Genomic DNA, 25,036 nt, shown 5'->3' on the forward strand with positions numbered 1-25,036 from the left:
TGTAAATTGCGTCGTAGCCTCTCTCCAGGCGGATATTGCCGCCCTTCCGGTCGATTAGGCCCTTAGCCTAGGTATGTGGGTGTCTTCGATGACTGATGGTTTATTAATGAACGTTAGTTTAATCGGAAATGCCGGAATGGTTGAAATACTTGGTGATTGGAAAACTCAAATTGATATCTGAAAATGGATTTAAGGTTTTGATTTCTTTTCATAGATATTTCTTATGTTTCTGCATTAACTGATGGTGAAGGTGAATAAAATTACAGTAGGTATATTGTAAGTATGTAATTAAGAATTTAGTTTGTCAAGCGATTTTTTTATTTCAATTTAAATTTAAACTTTACAGAAGTGGAAAAAATTAACGTGTTTAACGAAAAATTTATTGGGTTTGTACCACCATACCAAACTAAATAATAACAGTCATGTTTTATCAAATCACGGCAATATTAGGCAAGTTAGTAATTCACTTCAGCTACCACTTCATTAATATAGTTCGTGTTTGATCAATTACTCGACAATCAATTAATAGCAAATTGAGGAAACAAAGAGGCTTCATTGTGCTTTTGATCCGATTATTGCGAAAATGATGATGATAGCTTGTATTTTACAATTAAATTTCCATAGGTATTCATTTAATATGATTATTTCGTGTTTGATACATCGCTTTATGTTGAATGTTATCAAGGTACTTTATCGGGTGTTTGTTTCTAGCTGAATCGATTTATTTTACATTTATTGGTTTAATATCATATTTACACCTTATAAAACAAAGTCCCCCGCCGCATCTGTCTGTTTGTGTGTTTGTATGTTTTTTCGCGATAAACTCAAAAACTACTGAACGGATTTTCATGCGGTTTTCACCTATTAATAGAGTGATTTTTGAGGAAGGTTTAGGTTATTATAATTTGTTAACCCGTGCGACCGAGGGCAGGTCGCTAGTTTTCTTATATAGATGCTTGCGATTACTACGTTATTGGCAAAAGTAAGCATGAATATGTTAAATACACTAACATCTAGACAAGTGGTTGATTTTAAACACGTTTCATTCTATCTTCCGGACAGCAGTCATTTAAAACAAACAGAAGTACCAAAATTTCAATCGTTTCCGATTTTTCTGACCTATTAATTTAGTTACCGTTTACCTAACTGGTAAGACACGCACACATTTATGCATGGTTTTTATACCATCGACCATTCTATTCTATTATATTCTATTCATTACCACATAAAATAAGATCCTAGGTATGCTGCACCAAGCTCTTCTATTTATTTATTTATACAAGGAATCCCAACAGCTATGAATGATACATTAGACTTTTTAGATAGCATTACAGAGTCAATTATAGGAACTCGCAAATAGAAAAATCTCTTTTAAAATCCTGTCATTGTCTAACTGTCCTGTTATCTGAAATGCCTCGAAAAACGAACGTCACATCACGACGCGCAAACTAAAAGCCCGCAAGTACTGGAACTATGCATGAATCCTCAATGTCTTTGCAGCCTTTTTCCTATGGATTGACGTCCCCAATGTTTCCACTTCTGGAATTCCGTCGTGCAGCGGCTGAATCCGAAATTTTTAGGTGACAATAGCGGAGTGTCACCACACGTCGTGTCACGTCATGTCGTTTCACGCGAATACAATGTGTGTTTTTATTCACAGTTGGAGCACTTGGTGAATGAAAATGACTCGTATAGATACCGCTTTACTATAATTTAAAAAATTAAGCAATTATTTGACTACGCACAACGCTCACGCTCAACAACTGATTGCTTATGTATATGGCGTCGGTAATTAAATAAATAGGTAAATACATATTATACATATAGGAAAAATTTCACAAATTGACCTAGTCCCACAGTACTACTAGTATAGGGAATCAAACTGTACTCACAGTCTTCCAAAAAAATACCGGGAGTGGATTCCAAATTGCTTCAATAAAGTTTCAATACTTATATTGTAAACACAAGTAAGTTTGATAAAACTTTCCTTTTGAAGGTGTCATTCTCTTGCCCTTGTCCCATTCACTTGGGGTCGGCGCAGCATGTCTTTCTCTTCCACACCTCTCTGTCGCCCGTCATTTCATCATTCACTTGCGTTCGTTTCATATCATCTCTCACACAGTCCATCCACCTTTTCCTCGGTTTTCCTTTCCTCGTACTTCCCTCCACATTCTCAGATTATTATCCCGACATAACAATCAGGTGGAGGCAGAGCCTCGGGTGCCATTTCACAAAAGGTGTTTGTTTATAAGTTACATGTTTACGGTGAAAAGTATTAAAGAGTTGTAAAAAATGCGTAAACATTTTCGCCAACTATGATTTTATTCAAACATAAAATAAAACGAGGTGCTATTTGGAATAACACGTTTGGCAGGCATGTAACTACTGAACGCTATAGAACTACTTACATACAATATGTATGTAACCAAATGATATATAATTCGTACAAAAATAGAAACAATCGTCATAATCGCGTATATGGACATCTTCAAGGAAAATTCGAAAAATATTGTCAGTTTTGTGACGCATCTTCACATACATTTCGTATGGACAAATCGTACTCAAAATTTTGGTATGGTAAAATGGGAACACTTTTCATTTTTTGTTCAATGTACTCGTGATTTTCAGTCGAAATAACCCAAAAGTTTTTTGAAATAAATGATACACTTTTTTTCTGAAAACTCAATTTTCTCCGATTATTGACAGTGTGCTTTGAAAATAGACTTATATCGACCGGGATATGAACCGTGATTACCTTTTGTATTGTTTTCGAGCTCCCGATATTTCGACGCAGTTACATGAATCTTGTTCACGGGTAACTGAAGATAGCGGGTGGGTCGATATACTCGTAAGTCTAGTGAAACTAACCGTGAATCATTCAAAACTATTATTGGTTTGAAAATGTTCATAGGTTTAACTTAAACCAACTCATATAAGCGGAGCTTAATTCAGAATATCGTGATGCAAATAGAACGACAATAGCGATGCAGATCACGTCACATTCAAATATGCTAACATTGCTAACTCTTCATAATCCTGCACACATCGGCTACTAATTCCCAATTAGTTCGAAAACGCTATTCAACTTGTATGTCCCGTCCTTTCATATTAGGCTAAGCTCGAGTGAGGCAATAGAGTAAGCTTCAGCTATCATAGACTTTGAGGCTATGCAATGATATCGTTCTAAACACAGAAGAATGCGACTTTCTTAGAAAATTCTAAAGAACAAGTTTTTGTACATAATTTAATCAATTGACCTGACGTTAATTCTACTTATAATTCTATCCTAGTGCCTACCCACTAGTTACAAATATGAACATCTGTCAAGTTACACCCCAATTTCGTGGAGATATTAAGCCCCGTTGGGATTAAGAAGTATAGAAACTTTATTTAAAACGTAAACAAAAATCTCTTAATTTTATTTAATTGCGTCTTTTAAATTATTAAATCAAGAATTCCCGTCCGGAATACCTGTAAGTACCTGTAATGAGCAAATTTCCTGACATCAGTTGTCGTCAACCGTTGGTATCGAGACGACGTCCGGATATTAGAAGCCGTGACGTTTATTTACGTCTACTTCAAATTGAAATCGTACTTACCAAATTAGATTAATGACAATTGCCGCGCCGCGTTTAAATCTTGTACTTAAAACCATCTAAGTGTCATTGTTGTTAAATAATTTTGTGTCACACTGATATTGCTAATTCACCGGCACAAAACAATTAAGTCTTTGGACAAAAAAAAATATATCGGAAAAATTCCAAGGTCTAATAGTCTATCTCGGTTATTAAGTAACTTGCTAATGATTCGTGATTTTTCAGCAGTTTAAATATAACAATATATCATTACGTCAAGTACGTATACTATAAAAGGTGTATTATGTTCGGAAGCATTGGGTATAGGTATTTTTATGAGTACTATGTCACAACTTTATACCATTTGCTGCGGAATTTATGAGCAATACGGAACTGGATAGGATACAGCACTTTAATGCTAAAAGCCAAGTTTCTTTTGAATTTCTTGAGAAATCATTAGAAAGAAAAGCAAACAAACAAATGAAGGGTGATATTTATGGCGACTTTTTCTTTTGCTGGACGAGTAGGTCTGTAATAAAATATTCTCTTTTGTTACATTGCATTGATTAAGTACACAACACAATTTATTTGAGTGGCTGAACCATAACGGATCGTTTTTAGGGTTCCGTACGCAACGGGTAAAAACGGGACTCTATTACTAAGACTCCACTGTCACTCTGCCGTCTGTCTGTCACCAGGCTGTATCTCATGAACTGCACTGTGATAGCTAGACAGTTGAAATTTTCACAGATGATGTATTTCTGTTGCCGCTATAACAACAAATTTTAAAAAGTACGGAACCCTCGGTGGGCGAGTCCGACTCGCACGTGTCCGGTTTTTTAAGAATTAACTTAGGTATATTTAACGTAAATGTTCATGTGCTTCACACTGCTCCAATGGCTGTCTCCTTCACTTTTAATTCCTAGTAATAGATGGGGCAAAAAGGCTGCCAACTATTGATAAAAACTGGCAATCCAATAAATCAATCACGTTTATTTGAGTATTGAATAGAAAACAATAATTATTTTTGACCATGACTACTCGAAGAGATCCAAAACAAGCGTAAAAAGAGTGCGAACGACCCTGAATTCAATCAAAAAGATCCAAGCCTCAGCAAATATTTATTAGGTAAACATAAACAACGGAGTCTCAAATAAAGTATTGAAAGCCAATTTCCTCGTCAGCTCCAGTGCTAAGTCGGTTAATCTTGTTTTCGAGGAGTCTGTTACGTCGACTGCTGTCACCAATTTATCTTTAATTGACAATTTTGCGTCTGAATTTCGTTGAAGAGAATTTAAACGACAGTTTGTAATTCAGTTTCGTTTGTTTGGTAGATTTAAATAAACTGATTCTTTTTAAGCTCGTTTAGTTTATTTATTAGCGTTCTTTGTGGTTTTTAATTTTTGGTTTTATTTATTTTAACAAAAGTATTAATACACAATTACAATGATATGGTTTCGCCAAACTGCTTGACAGTTTGTTGGCGAAATACAGCAAATCCCAAATCCAAACCTCATGTTCAAATGGGTCCTACTAACCTAAACATACACAATTCTGCAAAATGTCTCCTAAATCGGTGCAGAATTTAATTCAGACTTCAAATGCAAGCCCGATTTAGTTTCTGTTTGGGTTAACAATCGACAACTTCTAAGTGGATTTATGGTTCGATTCACTGTTGAATGTTACGTATTGGAAACAAATGGAGATCCTATATGTTTATAACAGCATTGACGTGTTAGAAGTTGAAGGTTTATGTGAATGTTCCAGTCTGAGGTATATTGGCAATCTGATTAGTGTATAAAATTTGATACTGTTTTAAGCTGTCTTATTGATTTTAAAAGACATCTCGATTAGGTACTTTTAGGACATGCATTGTTATGGTACCATTGAATAGCAGGCCTATTCGGATTTCGAGATAATCACAAGATCTTGAGACGATTTAGAGATCAACTAGATCTACATTAGATATCGACTAGATGTGACTTGGATATCTAAGTCATAACTTGTCGAAATCGTTCAAGAGGACCTCCAGAATAGCGGAAACATCAAATTTGACATATCTATCTTACAAATATCTTTAAATTATCCGTATCGTAACTTGTTGAAGTCTAGTAGAAATCTAATTCATTTTCCGAATCGAGCCGTAGGTCTGATGATGGACACTGAAGGACTATAGGAACACTGTAATACAACAATCACAACAACTTGGACACGAACTTCAAAGTATGGAAGTATGAAGTTGTATAAACTTCACTACTAGCACTTCCACACTTTGTCACATAGATGTCTCTGCAGAGTTAGCTTACAAGAACTCTACTCGTATATGCGCTTTCGTTAGTGCTCTAACTTAGTAGGTAATAAAGCAGATTTATGTCAAGTCGGCGAGGACCGAGAACTAACTTATACCAGTAATTCAGCACTGATTTATTCACAACCACATTTATATATGGCCTATTTAATACCTACTTATGGCATATTAGATATAATAAGTCGATATTTCAGAATATTTAACAATAATACAGATACAAGTAGTGTAGTCGACAGAAGAAGAACATTAGTCGAGGCAGTGGACACAAAATTGTTTTTTTTATTTAACTTTACACGTGTCAAACAAGGGCAAATGCCATCAAAATATTCACACCAAAACTAGACTACATATGCAAGGGGAAAATTTTAACCAATCCTACCTTAAAAGGTTAAAGTTGGCTCAATAGAAAAAAATCACGAAATCATGTTTAATTTTCATTTATTTTCAGTTCTATATCGTTACCTTGCAAACCATAGCAGTATAAGTAACTTTAGTATAAATAAGCTAGTGATATAGCCGAGGGACCTGACGAGCAAAATTTTAAGCAGAAGTATATTTTTTCAGAGTAATTGAAATAAAAGGTAAAAACCTGCGTGGGTTTACTAATATGTGGCCGAAAATTGTATGGCAAATTATCACTACCCAAACTATTTTTCCCATAGTATCATTTGGCAAAACTATCAGATGGCAGACCAATGTTTCGCATATATAACATGTCGCAAATGATTATTTACAATATTATTGTATGGCAAAATATTTAGTTGGTCATGTTTCAAAATGTCTTTTATTGTTATGTCGAATGTATTGATAGGCATAAATTATTTTTCGCCTAATATTGTGAATAACCTACCTATCCCTGGGAGCAGTTTCGTTTTTAGGGTCATAAAAAAAAATAACCCTAACCTACCTATCTCTGGGAGCAGATTCGTTTTTAGGGTCACCAAAAAAAAATAACCCTAACCTACCTATCTCTGGGAGCAGATTCGTTTTTAGGGTCACCAAAAAAAAAATAACCCTAACCTACCTATCTCTGGGAGCAGATTCGTTTTTAGGGTCATCAAAAAAAAAATAACCCTAACCTACCTATCTCTGGGAGCAGATTCGTTTTTAGGGTCACCAAAAAAAAATAACCCTAACCGACCAATCTCTGGGAGCAGTTTCGTATTTAGGGTCATTAAAAAAAAATAACCCTAACCTACCTATCTCTGGGAGCAGTTTCGTTTTACGGGTCATAAAAAAAAATAACCATAACCTACCAATCTCTGGGAGCAATTTCGTTTTTAGGGTCATAAAAAAAATAACCATAACCTACCTACCTCTGGGAGCAGTTTCGTTTTACGGGTCATAAAAAAATGCTAAATATAGTTGTGATCCAATAAAAAGTATGCGAAATTTCAATTTGGGCAAACGTTATTTAACAATAAATAGTTAGGTATAATAAAACATTTGCTTAGTAACTATTTTTCTAAATAAATCGTGGTAAAATGAACATCTGCTAAATAAAATTGTGTTCAAATAAAAATTATGCTAAATAATAATATGCTAAGCATTGGTTTGCCAACTAAAAGTACTGCAATAAGTTGGTTGGGAAGTGAAATTAGGCGAAAAATATTTCGGCGAGATGGCAGTACACCACCTGCGTGACGGGTATCTTCCGTCGCAATTTTCGCGAGGCGCTCCATGTCTTGTTTCCTTCTAATTTCCTGGTTGTACGCCCCCCCCTGAATCATACTGTTTTCAGATAATTCTCAACACCTCGCCCGCACTTGCTGCTGACTTATGCTGCTGAAAGTGAATGCAAAGATAAAAATACACCAAGTATACTAAAAACTATTCTCGATATCAGCGACAAAGCCTTTATAGATATGTCTGAGGGGCATCGGACCCCTTTGATAAATAAGATTTCGCTATCACTAGACAGATGGACTGCAGGGGCAGAGATCGGAAATGGGTCGCCTCGGCAAATAGTTTACGAGAAATATGTGAGTGCTGAGATGGGATAGGGGAGGGATAGCTTTTGGAAATTAATGCCGGACATTCATTTGTATTAGGTACATAGTTTACTTACATTTCAGGTTAATACTTACAGCGCATTATAGTTATAAGGTATAGTTCAATACAAACATGATGAAAAAATATTCATACACAGTAGGATGTACACATTTATGCTGCTGACTTTAAATGTTGATTCTGTTCTGTTCCATGTTTTCCATGAAAATTCAGTATTTAAGTATATAGTCAGGTATAATAAAATAATATTTGGAGGTTAATTTCAGTACAATTTTTTAATTAAATACGGCTTTGCAAAATTGTTGTTAAACAAACAATTACCTATATTTACTATAGTTACTCCTGATTCTATGATTTGATATAATATTGAATCAATTTTCTGTACTGCTCCTCCCAGTTAAACACCACATAACCTTCAAAGACAAGTTATCCTGAACAATACACGTATATAATCAAACGGAAGCACTTCCCTGAACATCTCGGCGATCTCACCACGCAATATCCTAAAGTAGGTACCTACCTCCACGCCCCTGGCCGGTGCAAGTCACGTACTCTGTACATTGAATTACAGGGATAAAATGCTCGTTGCTAACAGTGAATATTAGGTTCTAGAGTTAGTTAAAGTGTCATTCTGTGGAACTTGCTAACTATGTTAACAAAAGTCACTAGTAAATTCATCATTCAGAGACAATTTCAATATGGCGGTTTGTTTACATAGTTAGCAAGTTCCATAAAATGACACTTTAGTATGAAGTGTACGAGTAGGTACCTGTGATCATATATTATGAGTGAAATTAAAAGCAAGCCACATGCTATGTTGGTTAGGTACATTGTAAAAAAGGATAAACCGCCTCCGTGGCTTCCGTGTTGTACTCAGAAACTCAGATAGGTCGGTTGGTGAACCAGTTTAATATACCTGTAAATACTTGGGATTGCGGGTCACGTGAAGGTAATACAATCACGGTTAATCTTTGATTTTTCTAGCGTAACTACGAAAAACAAGGCACAGTTTTCCCGTTTTTGAATATTGTTTAAAACTCCCTGGCATGGTATAATAATATACTCCGCCTGGTACTCTCTTCCCGTCTTTTCGTGGTCACGTGACTGCCAGAAGCGTCATCATGCGACAGCGCTATATGATAATATGCGATAGCGCTATATAAATTGGCAATGTTATTGTGACGTAGGCTTGTGTCACTCTGGGAAGAGAAGACTATGTTTTATTAGACTATGCTTCCTGGCTTACTATAAGCTTTCAGGTTATCTTGCAGAAATGTTTTTGAATATAATTGTGAGCTCATTGATTTCTTCAGTTTAACAAGAATGTGTTTTTATCTCCCTAAAGCGATATTACCTTTGCATTAGGTATTACACCTGCATTTGGAATGTATAAAAATGAAGTACTTAAATGTTTACTTTTTTACACTTCAAAAGGTGCGGGCGTTAAAGAAATAAGTGACTTTGAATGAGAAATCTCATGAAATACTTGACTTGTATATAGTTACTTAAATAAAATATTCGCATACAAATGGCCCTACATTAACAATGAATGCCGTAATCCTTTCACTAATAAAGCAAAGAGCACAAACACCGAAACCCTCTTTAGCTTTTCTTTTCACAAAACTAAAAGCAACTTAATGTAGGTTACTTTCACTTAATTTCTTACTTAGTCTACCTTTTACGTTATTTACTTTAGGGGCTATATTAAAATGTGTACAGTTACTTACAATATCTTTGTGCATTAGTGGGTCCGCCTATCCCATAATTCATGGAACGGAAATTCTCGTATACCTACGTCATAAATGTGAAAGCTTGAATCGAGTTTCGCGACGAAAAACTAAACACGGAGCCAAATATTGATTACATACTGAATTCAGGTTTATTACAAGCTTTTGTTTAGTTTCATATTTGTATTGCTAGTTCGTAATAAAATCTTTTAAGTTTAACGTACTACTTGTCACTTTGGGATTGAGCTACAATTTTGTAGAAGTGGTATTTTGCGTTAAATATTATGCATTCACCAATTTGAACCGTCGCCTGCAATATTTCCGGACCGATACGACCTTCAAATCTTCAAGAAAAGAGCGTACTCCCATCTTAAATGCTGGCAACGCACTTGCAACCCCTTTTGTGTAGCGGGTGTCCTATATCATAAAAAAATTTAATTTATACAAGTTTGGTTTTGTTTTCGACTCTAAATCTGAGTCTGGCACTTCTTAAGGCTCTGTTGAGATAGCAAAAAGTAAAAAAAGTTATCCTACTCACGTTTAAGAAATTAAAAGAACAAGCTGACATTTTCTGTCGTTGACTGGCTAGAAACAAAACAAACGCGAGTACACGTCAGCAGCTAAGCCCGGACAAATGACGAGCACACCGAATTTGCCGGCTGGCAGCCAACATGGCTTGTTCGTTGAGGCGCAAGACGTGTAGGTTTAATCCGAGCCTTGTTGCCATTAGTTACGTATATGCAAGCGAGTGTTACTAGCCAGTATAGTGTGACATCGACATCCTAGAGTTTGTTCGGAAAGAGAAGAGTCGTGGAATGTATTGGGCCTCATACATTCCACGGGTCTTCTCTTTCCGCACAGACTAACTATTTATAATCGAGGAGTACACCGATGCGCAATTCTTATTTGTCCATTGAAATCGCTCTATACAAAGGCCAAAAATTTTTCATGTCAAACAAAATTTTCGTAACATGAATAACAAGCTTACTTAAACGGATCCCCACAATTTATTTTAGGTACACCTTGTATTTTCCTGTCCTGATAATTAAAAAGTACTTTGGTTCTCCTGAGACGCGCTAAGCTATAGACATAACAGTCCTAGAATACTAAGTTTAGGTAATACAGTATGCCGGAGGGTAGAAGCCAGTGTTCAGTTTGTTGACCGAGCTCTCCCAAGACGCTAAGATTGAGTGAAATACGGCACGTGTGTGCATCACTCTAAAAAAAATTTGGTTGGCCCAATCAATATCTTGATAGTCGTAATCAAGCATCTTGATTCCATACGAGCCTAACAAGAACTTAGACACATCAAACAAGGTAATTCTGATTGCTATTACTATTGTTATGTAACTGAACCAATTAAGATCTTGTTCAATATTTACATGAAAAATAATTATACTAACTAAGGGCTTGATAATTATTATCATGATACGTAACTGTAACAACTAAAACAAACAAGTTAGTTTAACTAAGAAGTAAATCAATGTTAACATGAAGAATTACTGTATTAACTATTTGACCCAAATAAGTTCAACTAAGAACATGATTACACCGACTTATGCACCTTATTAGCCTGAACTAAGATATTGGTCAATTTGAATCTATTGTTTAATCATTTCAACTAAGATGTAAATCAATGTTAACATGAAGAATTACTGTATTAACTATTTGACCCAAATAAGATCAACTAAGAACATGATTACACCGACTTATGCATTTTATTAGCCTGAACTAAGATATTGTTCAATTTGAATCTTAATTGTTTAATCATTTCAACTATGAAGCTTGTTTAGTACAATACCATTCTTGTTCAATTCTACTATGACTTACTTTGTCTCATTTACTAATACATGCTAATACATTTCTTTCAGATCTCTAGTTTTTTTACGCGCCGTGCTGAATAATGCTGATGGTCCTCGTTGTTATACTCAAGGCATTAGTCTTAAATACTAAGATATACATTTATTTCAGATCTTTTTGGCGATCGGCCTAGACCGGTTTAGCTTTACAAACACGGGAGGAGGCGTGCTTGTGAAATGTGAAGCCATACCGGTCTAGGCCGATCCTCAAAAAAATCTGGAATAAATCTGTAATCTGTATTACCTACTTAGTATTTAAGACTAATGTCTTGAGTATAATACGAGTACGAGGACCAGCATTTATTCAGCACGGCGCGTATAAAAACTAGCACAAAGGAAATTTATCAAATTTAAACGAATAAGTAGTTAATAAAATATAACAACAAAGAAAGGGATAAAACATAATTAAACTAAATCAGGCGCGTAAAGTTTTATGAAAAGGGGTAAATAAATAAAACAAAAAAATATTATAATAAGATGATATTTATTAATTTAAACTTTTTGAAAGTACACTACACTCACAGTGTCACTACGCGAGTTTGATTCGGATTTCACTGGTTATTTTTAGACAAACAAATCACAGGATTCCACACATTTGACAGTTTAAAACCCGATCTTCACGATTGAAATTTTTATATTTGTGAATTTCAATGGCTTCTCTTACCAATCTTGGTATATAGTGGTGTCGAAATGACCTTGGGACTATGCAACTCGATCCAGTGATTATTGTACCCGATTGTTCTTGACCGCAGCGATGTGTTCTTTAATTCTGCAGGCAATAGTGCGTTTGGTCTGCCCAATGTGCGAACTACCACAACCTGCACTCAACTTTGTACACACCAGGTTTTTCCAGAGGAATAAGTAATTGAATGAGCTTAACGCAACTGCATGCTACTGAGACTCGACTGCTCGCTCGCACGGTGGCACACGCCGCGAGAGGGGCGCGGGCGGGGCGGAGAGCGGGTGTACAGGCGCTCCCCCCGCTTATCTCTTGATTGATCGGATTAACCGATTATTTAATTTAATTATTAAGAAAATCGATTTAACAAATAATTCTTAGTAGAATGGAATATTAGTTTCGTAATTAATACAATAATTTGATCATAATGGGATTGAATGTTTTATCTTCGTTGTTCTAAATATTGTATGTTTAGTTGATTGAACTACCAAATCTTATGTAAATCAACAAAGACAAAATAATCAAATAAACTATTAAAATGTTCATAACTATTAACATATTTATCTGTTTTAATTAATTTGTTATGGATTGAATTAACCTACGTTACATAATTATGCCAACAAGTTAATAATAGATGCAAAGTATACAATTGTTAGGATTAATAACATACCTACTTTATTAGTTCAATCACAGATACACTTATTGTTTTAAGTAATCAGCTTTCTTTGATTTATATAAGATCGTTATTGTTGTAATTAACTTAACGTCAACTAAGAGAAAACTGCTCTTAGTTGGTCTTCATTTCTTAGAGTGCACTGACACTGAAATAGACTATATGGCTATATGAATATTTCAAGGGCATGAATGTTACCAAGAGCAAGCAAGAGGGATTATCAAGCAACTAATAACATATGAGCTAAATATATCTATGTATAAAACTAAGAACCCTAAATATATCTAAAATTAAACAAGGAATATAAAAATTACTGAAAGAGGCCTCCCGCGCTACTCCCGGCGCAAAGATGCCCATCACACTCGCTTCGTTACCGCGTTGAATTGCGATGCCTTTGTATATTTACAGTATATTGCATACTTGTACATACAGTATGCTGTATATTTACGTTTTGTTTTCAGATTATAGAAAATCAACATTTTATTAAGCTTTTTGCTTTCTGACGAAAACAAAACTCGCAATTTACCAGATACGAGGATGGATTTCACGCCTTCACAAATGTTATTAGCGCTCGAACGTGTCAGGTGGAATCCTTAATCTGATTATTGTCGCTGGATAAATTCCGTGACTTATTTTTTACAATGATGTCGATGAAAATATTTGTCAATAAATTTATTGTTGTCAAGAATGTCTGTCGAACCTATTGCATTTTAATTCAATGTCTTCCAATTCGATAGAAAATATCTAATTGAATCCCTAACAGAGTCAGGTTCTGTTTTTATAAATAATGGGATAGGTATGTTTGAATATTAATAGATAATTAAATGATATTTTAAAGAGATCTATTTTATGGCCACAAAATAAATTTAGGGAAATATTTAATACATTCATCGGCCTCAAACAAAACTTAGTCGGTCCAAGGTCGCCTGTTTGGATTCTACTCTAAGCATCTAAAACACACTCTAAAACCTATATTTATTTACAATTTGGCGCTAAAATGGCCATCTATCATTTCCAAGAGTTTGCCTATTGTGCTCTTCTACTACGCGACTAATTCTAACATACCACGTCTCCAGAGAAAGAAAACTCTTCCACATTTTCTAATTACAAAACAAATGACGCTCCGCTTTAGCTGGAAACAATATTCTTTTCTATTTATTTCACCACAACGTCCAATTTGCCATGAGTTTAATATAAATGACGTGGCGTAGCAGAGGAAAGTGAAGCCAGTAGTGTATTTAATTTGCACAACCCCACACGAACGAAACCGCAGATATAATTGGAACGCGAGAGAGTTGACAGTGTAATTTATTATACTGAACTTAAGTAAATATTCACTACTGAAGTTGGTAACTGCTTAACGATGAAACTTCAGTAGAAATGTCCGCTTTTTTACGTTTTAATATCGTATATTTTTATTTGTTACTATAAACTTTGTTGTTTACAATTAATTTGAGGGATACTGCAGTCAAATGTATATAGGTACCTACCTGTGGCTTTAATATCCTTGAAAATGACATAAATATAGTAGTAAGAACTTATAATAACAATCACATTGTGATATAATTTTCCAGCACAATGAAAGCACAGCGTTGAATAAAAGAGGCTTTATAATATAAGACCTAAGATTGCCCCACAAAATATTTTATTTCACAAAAACTCTTTATTTACGAGGAATATACTAGTCAGACTTTAAGCGGCTTAATATCGAAGATAGAAAAAAGAATTCATCTGCAAAATTCAAAAAGGCAATAAAATATTCCTTTGGATGTTCTTAGATCTAATCGGCCCTTTTCATTGCAGGTGGCGCCGTAGGCAGCCAAGGGGTGTCGGTCTCCACTCAGGTAAGAGATACTTATCTGAAGTATCAGAATTTTTGAGTTAGTCGGTAAGCTTCTACTACATCTGTGATACAAGAAGTATTGTAAGCCATAGTTTGTTGACCGTGCTTTATTGTTTTAAATAGATATATGATAAGGTAAACGTACTACTGTTCGACATGCTAATGCCCAATAGAGGTGACAGCAAGGTGTCACCTCTATTGACAATGAAGTTTCAAGATGACATACACTGGGACCGCGTCGAGCACCAGTACGTTTACCTTAACTATCTAGTACGGCTACCACCAGTTTTGACATTGACATAACGCTCACGTTTACGTAACTTACTTTCTATGCATCTCGCTCGTACTGGCATATTAGTGCAAGCGAGATGTACAGAAAGTAAATTGCGTAGACGTGAGCGTTATGTCACGTCAAAACTGGTGGTAGCCGTACAGTTGGTACATTGTAATAACCTCCGTCCGCCCAGAATTTTTTCGTCAAAGATGGGATACAAGCCCAGAGGCCTTTTTTTAGGTTAACATGGTTCTGGCCCAAGACTTCGACGTATGATTACATTGTCATAGCATTGTATTATGGGTGTGAGATTTTTTTAGCATCATAATGGTTTCAGTAGAAGGTTAAGAAACCAAAGAAACACCGAAATTCGATGTCTTTTTTATAGGACTCAGGGCCGCTACCTCAACAAAGTGGTTTTTCTTAGATTGTGTATTTCTGAATTTATTAAAATAATTGATGTACCATTACGTTGATTCACCCCGCTTCTGTAACATATTTTAAATATATCAGAATTAATTAACGCATTTCATGTAAAATATTATATCAAAAAAAAATCCTACCTTTGCCACATGCTAACAATAATATTAGCCACAAGCAGCATATTATCTTACTTTGACTATTGGATTATAAGAATACAGTGAATATTCAATTCTACACAGGCAGTGGGAAACTAATAAACTGGGAAAATGACCTAACTAATAGGCACTAAACTCGAGCATATCGATTTTTCTTATAAAAGTAGGGTAACCACCCGCAGGCCTATTAAAATCCTAAAGCTACTAATTACTACCATCTTGTTGAATTTATGAATTTTTAAATATTATTTTTGCCAAAACTAACTATAAAGCTTTTCAAAAAGACATTTAATATTAAATACTTTATTAAATTCAAATTTTAATCGTTAAACGTACAGCATATCCAATGCAAACCAACCCAATATAGCGGTTAAAGCCCGTAGACCTATAAAAAACCTTAAATATATTACGACCCACATGCCTTCCTATGGGTCTTCCAAATGTTAATAAATGTGGTAAAACAAAGACGAACATATGAGACATCATTTACAATAAAAATACACAAGGAATCTGCCGAGATAGCCAAGAAATCATCGATTAAATTACCACGCCCTCGAGTCCCTCGACCCTTCGTCATTGTTTTGGATATTACTTCAAAACTGACAGATCATTTTACACAGATTTACATCTATTGATAACATCAGATATGACGTATTTTTTCAAAACTGATCTGAATTCAATACGCGTAAATTTGAATTTTTATGACAGGTTAAAGTTGTAGACATTTTAAAAGGTCATTGGGCTCGTATAAGTTAAAAGTGTAACTATGCTTGGGCCTTGGCCGGAACCACTACTCAGTCGGAGACCTTTTGATAGGTCTTTGGGCGGCAGGAGGATAACATCTTGCATATTACACGGCTAGGTAATACCAAAGACATTATGTAACTTCGTATAAGACGTATAAAGTCTAAGGAAAAAACGTGCCTCGGAATTCAAGTAAAAGTCATTCTCGAATAGATGTCGCACACACCTTTAGCTTATCCTCAGCTAGATGGCGTGACGACACCGTTTCATATTTAACAATTTTAACACATAGATATCAGTAAATGAACATGGATCAAAATGATATAAAAATAATAAAATCATGTATCCATATATATACATTTTTTGATAACTTTATGCGTTTTCATTTTGAGTTTTAGTCGTGTGTCGATAGATGGCAGTAAATTTACAGTGACTACAAAATTTACAATGACAGGACCCCTCTATACTATCTATTCTTTTTGGTAATACTTAGGCCCTAATGAATTAACGTGGAATTAACTTATAAATATGTTTTATTAAAAATTTACGATTTATACTTCACTTGCAAAATAATTCAACACGCAATGTATCAACACTACTTTGTTACTATTGGTGATGACAACGAAATACATTGCCGCTCGAAAAAAAATGTAAATTAACTCCTCCTTCTTCTTCCTCGCGTTATCCTGGCACTTTAGCCACGGCTCATGGACGCCTGGGGCCCGCTTAGCAACTAATCTCAAGAATTGACGTAGGCACTAGTTCTTACGAACTGCCATCTGAACTTCCAACCCAGAGGGGAAACTAGGCCTTATTGGGATTAGTCCGGTTTCCTCACGATGTTTTCCTTTACCGAAAAGCAACTGGTAAATATCAAATGATATTTCGTACATACGTTCCGAAAAACTATGCTCTTTTAATTAAGGTTCACTAATTAAAAGATCATTATACTATGTATTTATGTATGTATATTAATAGTAAGTAGTATTTAGATAGTGACTCATCTTTCTGTACTGATTTTCTCTTCCGCACCCATTGTAAGTTTCTGTTTGGCCCAATGGTTGACTGGTAGAGAATGTTAATGCCATGGCATTAATTCCGCCATTTGTACCTACTTTCTTGTATTGTGCAATAAAGGTTAGATAAATAAATGTCTCCTTTTATTTTGAGGTTGTTTAATGGAATGGTTACGGCGAATATGTATTTCAACTATACGTCCTTCAGGCACGCCATTTAAATCCAAGTGGATGACGTGGATACAGGTATCTCAAACGCTCAGAGGGGTTATCGGAAATCTGTTTGAAACGAGTGCTTTCAGTGTCAATTTAAAAGTATATTTGACGAGGCGGTTTAATATATTTCAATTTATATTTTATATTGCCAAATTACATCCCTTTGAGTTGGGTTTCTTGTCTTTTGTATTTGATTAGGGTTCCATAGCTAAAATGCAAAACCGGCCAAGTGCGAGTCGGACTAGCGCATGAAGGATTCCGTATCATTACGCAAAAACCGGCAAGAAAATCACGGTTGTTGTATGGGAGCCCCACTTAAATATTTATTTTATTTTGTTTTTAGTATTTGTTGTCATATCGGCAACATAAATACATCATCTGTGAAAATTTCAATTGTCTAGCTATCACGGTTCATGAGATACAGCCTGGTGACAGATAGACAGACTGACGGACAGACGGACAGACAGACGGACGGACAGTACAGGTACGGCACCCCTTACTTACTTATTTATATAAAAAAGCGGCCAAGTGCGAGTCGGACTCACCCATGAAGGGTTCCGTAGCAGCAAGTAACATAATAAAATTGCGGTTTACGATTTATGACGTATTAAAAAAAAACTACTTACTAGATCTCGTTCAAACCAATTTTCGGTGGAAGTTTGCATGGTAATGTACATCATATATTTTTTTTAGTTTTATCATTCTCTTATTTTAGAAGTTACAGAGGGGGGGGGGGGGGGACACACATTTTACCACTTTGGAAGTGTCTCTCGCGCAAACTATTCAGTTTAGAAAAAAATTATATTAGAAACTAGAGATGCACCGGATATTCGGTTACTATCCGGTATCCGGCCTGTCCGGCCATTATTTTAATATCCGGCCGGATACCGGATAGTGACCTACTATCCGGCCGGATACCGGATAGTAACATTACTTGATTTCGGAGTAAACAAATTGGATTTAAGAAACAGTCACGGTCATAATCGTACTTGATTATTATTTTAAAACAATTTTAATATTCCACTGACTTGCACGCGCCTATAGAATACCTAGAAATGTGTCCGCGCGAACGTTCACTAAGGAAACAGATCAAACCTTTAGAATGCGCACCCGAAAAACCGAAATGTAGGTATAGTTCCGCTGGCCTAATATTCGGCGGCCGGATACCGGATATTCGGCCGATGGTCAGGCCGAAACTCCCTCCAGCCTGCGGCTGTCGGGAGTTATAGACCTCGTTTACAAAATCTCGCTTACCCCCCTCGTTGCACAATGTACTATTTATAATATCTAGGATAACAATGAGATGCTAATACAATACCGTAAAATTAGCAATTGTTTCATAGATACCTAACTATATTTTTAGAATGTCATCATAAAACAAAACTTCTATTAAATTTTACTTGCCATTTCAACATTTTAGGAGATCATAAACTAACTTTAGATGCTATTTCATTTAGAAAATAAAATGTTGGGACATTAAATAAAGCTAAACTGTATTAAAACTTACAAGTTGTTGTTGTTCGGTCACTGTTGTGAAACAAATATTTATTGTCCACAAAAAGTAATCACATATTAAAAGTTGTACGTCACAAAAAATAAATCACACTTAAAACTAATTACTGCTACTTAACCTTAACCTACCCAAGCTATAACTAGATAAAACTAAAACTAAAACATAACTAAATGTAAAAAAATCTCCCTCAACTCACCCGCTTCCGGGAAACTCCCCAAAATGCTGGCGAAGTGGCGACATCCCCCCTCTGAATCGCTGAATTGTTGTTACACATATTAGCATACAGTTATTCATAAATTCATAATAACTACCCTTGATATTACTTAATATGGTAGTGTCAATAGATTAATTAGATAATTTATTGTAACTCAGCTTCAGAAGGTATTAAATATCAATTCAATAAATTTATGCCTACATATTCTAAACTGATTAGACTTTACTCTGTCAACATAGACTTATAAATGAAAATAAACTCGCATGGCGCTCTTAATGCGTGCCTACCTAATGATTCTCCGAGAATTTTTAGCAGATTATCCATTCGCAATTTCGCAGACAACGATTCGCCGAACATAGTTTCGCAGAGTGATTTATTTGTAAATGTAACTTCTGTAAAATCTGCTTAATTTTTCTTAGAATAGGTATCAATAGGGCACCAACACGTGTAAACGATTTGTTTACCTGTACAAATATCTTATATAAAAACAAAATGACGGTATTTCAGGATTCGAGGCACGTGTGTTACTTTACAAGCATGGGTATAACACCTGTGATAAAAAAAGGTTGGGAGGACGCTGCACAATATTACCTACAGATCCTGCATGTAACTTCAATATCACTTTAGGAATTCTAGAAAGAAGAAAGTAAAATACTTGAATAATATGTTGCCTGGAGGAACTGAGCAAATAATATGTCTTGAGCGGGCAAATAATAAAATGGAATAAAAATGTAGATTATTTGATTTTACGCATAAAAAAACCGGCGAAAATTTAACATCTTTTCTTGATTTAAATAAATATTAAATAAATATTATAGCGACATTCTTACACAAATTGACTAAGTCCCACGGTAAGCTCAAAAAAGCTTGTGTTGTGGGTACTCAGACAACGATATATACTCGTATAATATACAAATACTTAAATACATAGAAAACATCCATGACTCAGGAACAAATATCTGTGATCAGCACACAAATAAATGCCCTTACCGGGATTCGAACCCAGGACCATCGGCTTCATAGGCAGGGTCACTACCCACTAGGCCAGACCGGTCGTCAAAAATATGTGATTTGTGTATAATTAATTACAAACATTAATACGAGTGTCGCGTTCTTTCGCTCTCCGAAACCATTAATATTCGCTTTCGAACATACACGAGGGTGAAATCTGTAGTTCTTAAAATCCGTTATCATTGGTTTTCGTTTAATCCATACCTACTGAACGAGATACCGTGTATATGTGTATAGTTGTATACATACGACCAAGATTCATTGGGAAATATCATTTATGAAGTTCTAATGTTGTCCCTTAATAGCGCGAGTTTCTATAATCTATCTATTCTATCTGGTGATAAATGTGTGATAAATAAATTGCGGGTTCTCCTGATACAGGTATACATATACTTACAAGGAGGACTCAAGTCTAATTGTATACAAATTGTACTGTTTAACACAATAAACATTTTTCATTTTCATTTTCATTTTCATAAGTACATAATTATGGAGCTATATCACGTAAATTATGGATTAATAAGCGATCCCTTAGTTAGGGAAGCATCATTACGATCAAGTTAAAGTAAATGCTAACCAGCTTGATTGATGAATTAACATCAAAAGTAATTATTTATTTATTATTTATTTATTTAATACAATTATGTTTACACGGCATTACAGTAAAAATACCAATGCGCCGAGAAACGCTTACAAATATTTCATTACAAGAAAAATATAACACAAGGTAGATACAAGATACAACATACACAGGAAGAAACAGAAATAACAAATCACATCACATAACATATTATTACCTATACACCGACTGACTAATCTACTTTACGTTTCAGAATACCTCTATATTCAGCATCATTACAATAACATTTATTAAGACAATAGACAATAGAGCAAAACCGAAATGAAGCGAGTCCAATTCCGGTGATGATGATGAGCCAGGCTAATTTACGACGCGATCTTCTTTTAATGAAATTCCTGCGATGTAAGGACCGTGGAAAGTGAAAACCCTTTGTTTCAAGTATTCAGGTGTCTGCCCTTTGCGTGGGGAACAAGTTATAAAAGGCAGGTGGAGCTGCCGGAGGGCGCCGTGGTGGAATGTCATCGATCCCAGTGCGCCCTCACGAACGGCAGAGAGGGTGAAACGCCGGAGTGGGTTTAGTGGGTAGGGCCAAATTCCCTCATCTCTTGCAAGGAGCACCGTGCATAAACGCATTCCCACTCCGTCAAAAAAAAAGGTATGCTGTGTTCGGTTGGCAACTGCAGCTGCATTACTGTTGAGACATACTGCTACGGCCTTTATGCGGGCGCCTATCTGTGAATATACTTGATACAATTAGTGGCGGATTGAACGTCATAATTGATGCGGCGGCGTCACTCAGTTTATCAAAGAAATTGATAGATACATTGGCGATACTGGTACTGCTACACTCTATCGCTTGCCAAGCCGGTCCAGTGTTATCTTGCATTTATTATATTAAAGTAAATATAAGTTAGTCCTATGCCCTTTGCTCGCGAAATACAAAAAATAATGTGCCCCCCGAAATTTGTAAAAAATAAAGTTTTGCTATGTGGTCAAGTTTGGTATTTTGGTTTTCGTGTAACTCAAGGATGCTAAATTCGTTTCTGATATTTAATTTATACGGTTTCATATAAATAATTTGAAAAAAATGAAAAATAAAAATTTTATTCGATATTTTTCTTATTTTATTATGCACCCAAAAAATAAAAAAATCATGAAAAAGCCCTACTATTTCTCGTTATAAAAAGTATGCATAATAATATGGCATATTTATTTTACATTAATGTGACTAAACAAAATTACATGTAATGTAGGCCTACTTTCGACTACTCATCGAACAAGATACAACGATGTGAGCTACAGCTTAGCAATTTATTATGATTAGATCCCTTTTTATTATACATAGTGAGTCCTTAGAACCCTTAGATCATTTTAGGAAGGAGATCCACCTAGATTTTTGATACAGTCGGGATGAAAGGTGGGGTGATTTGTCCCACACAATCATAAATTTACGCAAGCACCTGTTTAGGTTTCTGCAATAAGTTGATGACATTTTCGAGTAAATCAAAAGACAGAAATCATTTAGGTAATTAAATATTCAAAATACAAATTAATAATTTAAATATTGACTGATATTTAAATTATTTTCCTCCGTATAGCTACGTCCCTTAAATCGAATTACGTTGTGCACCAAGCATAAGCAATGTTAAAGAGTTTTTACAAATATATTAGGCTGTAAAATCTTTTAAATACGAAATAATGTAACTATTAGTGCATTTCTCTTTTTTTTTCTTTTAATTTACTCGATAATGACACCAAACTTAATGCAGAAACCTAAACAGATGCTTTCATAAATTTATGATTGTATGGGACAAATCATCCCCACCCTTTCAAGCACACCGCACCAAAAATCAAGGTGGCTCCCGTTCCTAAAATGATCTAAGAGTTCTAATGACTCACTATGCTAAAGGCTATCTCATCATCATCAAACGCCATAATTCTCATAGCTGTAACTCATATCTTTGTATTAAAAATTAAAAAAACTATCTGATTCTATTCACTATTTCATATCTTTGTATACTTATTCAGTGAGCTGGTGGTCGAATGTAGGTTTACATTTCATTTTTTTTTTCTCTATATTTTTAGACATAAATATGTCATGTGTATACTTTTTATAACGAGGAATAGTAGGGCTTTTTCACGAAATTTTTGTTTTTTGTGTATATATAAAAATAAGAACAATTTTGGCATTTATTCGAAATATAATAAAATAGAAAAAAAATACTTTTCATTTTTTTCAAATTATTTATATGAAAACGTATAAATTAAATATCAGAAATGAGTTAAGCATCCTTGATTTACCCGAAAATGATACCAAACTTGCGCACGTGCCAAACAAAATTTTTTACAAATTTCGGAGGGCATTTCCGTCCCTTAAGTCAAAATTTTGCATCAAAAATCCGGTTGGCTCCCCTTCCTAAATCAATCTGTGAGTCAAAAGGAGCAACTCTGCAAAAGGAAATTCCATCATCATCATTTGCCGTATATCACACTTTTTTGTCGTGGGCTCCACGGACTAATGACAAAGGATTAGTACGAAACGCTGTTATCATGGATAGAGAAAAAAAAACATTAAAATTCGCAGAATAAAAAGAAAATTTGATTGGTATGATCTGATGAATCTAACAGCTTAAATGCAGAGTCTAGCTTTAATGCAAATAATTTTTGGAAACTTCCAAACGCGATTGCAACGCTTTATGTTTGTCACATGCACCAAACCAACTGCTTCAAGTTGTGCTCAGTCAGGCGTGCATTCATTTTCTCAGAAATAATTATACCCTCCGTTATTTTAATTACTCTGGCGTTTTATTTAAATTAAAACCCGAAGTTTATTATTAATGTTTACCCATAATGGGCGGAATTAGGATTTGTGATAAATTGATTCGATTTAGTGATGGTGTTATTTAAATGTTTTTGCGGAGAATTACAATGGGCAAATAGGTATCTGTTTGTGCGTCTGTGTGTTCGCGACAAACTAAAAAACTACTGAACGGATATTCATGCGGGTTTCACCTATCAAGAGAGTGGTTCTTGAGGAAGGTTTAAATGTATAATTTAACAAATTATCTGATTCTATTCACTATTTCATATCTTTGTATACTTATTCAGTGAGCTGGTGGTCGAAAGTAGGTTTACATTTCATTTTTTTTTTCTCTATATTTTTAGACATAAATATGTCATGTGTATACTTTTTCTAAAGAAAGTAATGAAACACACGGACGACGGTTGACAAGTAACGGGATTTATTCAAAGACCAGATTTAGGCATAGACACATGTTGTACATATTCTTAACTAGATGGCGCTAGTAACCCTATTTTAAGCTTATTTTGATATAAGTAACAACACCCCCACTATATCAAAATAAAAATAAACTAATATTTTAACAGGTGTAAGCCGGTGAAACTATTTTTATTTTATTATAACAGCAATTCTACAGGCAAAAAAAAACACAAATTATTAAATATGAAACTAAATATGTAAAATGCTTTACTAACAATAAACATTAATAAAATCATTTTTGAACCACACCAAGTGTTTTCATAAACCTGTAATGTTTCACCTCCGGTAAACCTTTTGTTAACAGGTCAGCGGGCATGTTAGCGGTTGGCAAATACTTTGTTTCCACAATATCATTATTAATCACTTCTCTAATGAAATTATATCTAACATCAATATGCTTAGAACGCTTATGTGACTGATGATTATTTGCCAGCTTCAATGCACTCTGACTGTCATTGTATACTACAATTTTATTACTAAAACCCATCAGTTCCACTTCAAGGTTTTGCAAGTAAATGGCTTCACGGCAAGCTTCTGATAAAGCCATGTATTCACTCTCACATGAGCTCAAAGCAACAGTCCTTTGCTTTTTGCTCTCCCAAGAAATAGCAGAACCAGACTTCATAAAACAAAAACCTGTATATGACCGTCTGTCTATGGCGTCGCTCGCCCAATCGGCATCTACAAAACCTACCAGTTCTGCTTTTCCTTTGGAATATTTCAAACAATAGTCTTTTGTTCTCAATAAATATTTTAAAATTCTTTTAGCATAGTTCCAATGAACATATGAATAGCAATTATTAAATTGACTTAAGTAACTAGTAGCATAAGAAATATCAGGCCGAGTTAATACTGATAAATACATCAAGCTACCTATAAGTTTCTGATATGGCAGTTTTTCTTTACAATCATTTGTTTTTTCAACATTCAATTTAC

General features: G+C 34.9%; 1 protein-coding gene and 2 long non-coding RNA genes across 5 annotated transcripts in view; 1 reads left to right on the forward strand and 2 right to left on the reverse strand.

The window, feature by feature from the left end:
- The window catches only part of LOC134797579 (uncharacterized), a 220,818-nt gene extending 202,510 nt beyond the window's left edge, over positions 1-18,308 (reverse strand). The window contains exon 1 of the long non-coding RNA XR_010145099.1: positions 18,097-18,308. This is a non-coding gene — a long non-coding RNA (uncharacterized LOC134797579). The remainder of the gene's footprint in view (positions 1-18,096) is intronic.
- LOC134797519 (serine-rich adhesin for platelets) overlaps positions 1-25,036 on the forward strand; it is a 401,987-nt gene that overhangs the window by 305,256 nt on the left and 71,695 nt on the right. For all 3 annotated transcript variants that reach the window (XM_063769765.1, XM_063769766.1, XM_063769768.1), the window contains exon 2: positions 14,635-14,675. In XM_063769765.1, the coding sequence (XP_063625835.1) occupies positions 14,635-14,675 (41 nt within the window). The remainder of the gene's footprint in view (positions 1-14,634; positions 14,676-25,036) is intronic.
- LOC134797581 (uncharacterized) lies at positions 20,038-20,302 on the reverse strand. Its single transcript, XR_010145101.1, has 2 exons — positions 20,166-20,302; positions 20,038-20,128 (listed from the first exon to the last, which is right to left on the reverse strand). It is a non-coding gene; the product is annotated as an uncharacterized LOC134797581 (long non-coding RNA).

Source organism: Cydia splendana, chromosome 15 (assembly GCF_910591565.1).
Source record: "Cydia splendana chromosome 15, ilCydSple1.2, whole genome shotgun sequence".
In the NCBI taxonomy this organism is placed as follows: domain Eukaryota; kingdom Metazoa; phylum Arthropoda; class Insecta; order Lepidoptera; family Tortricidae; genus Cydia; species Cydia splendana.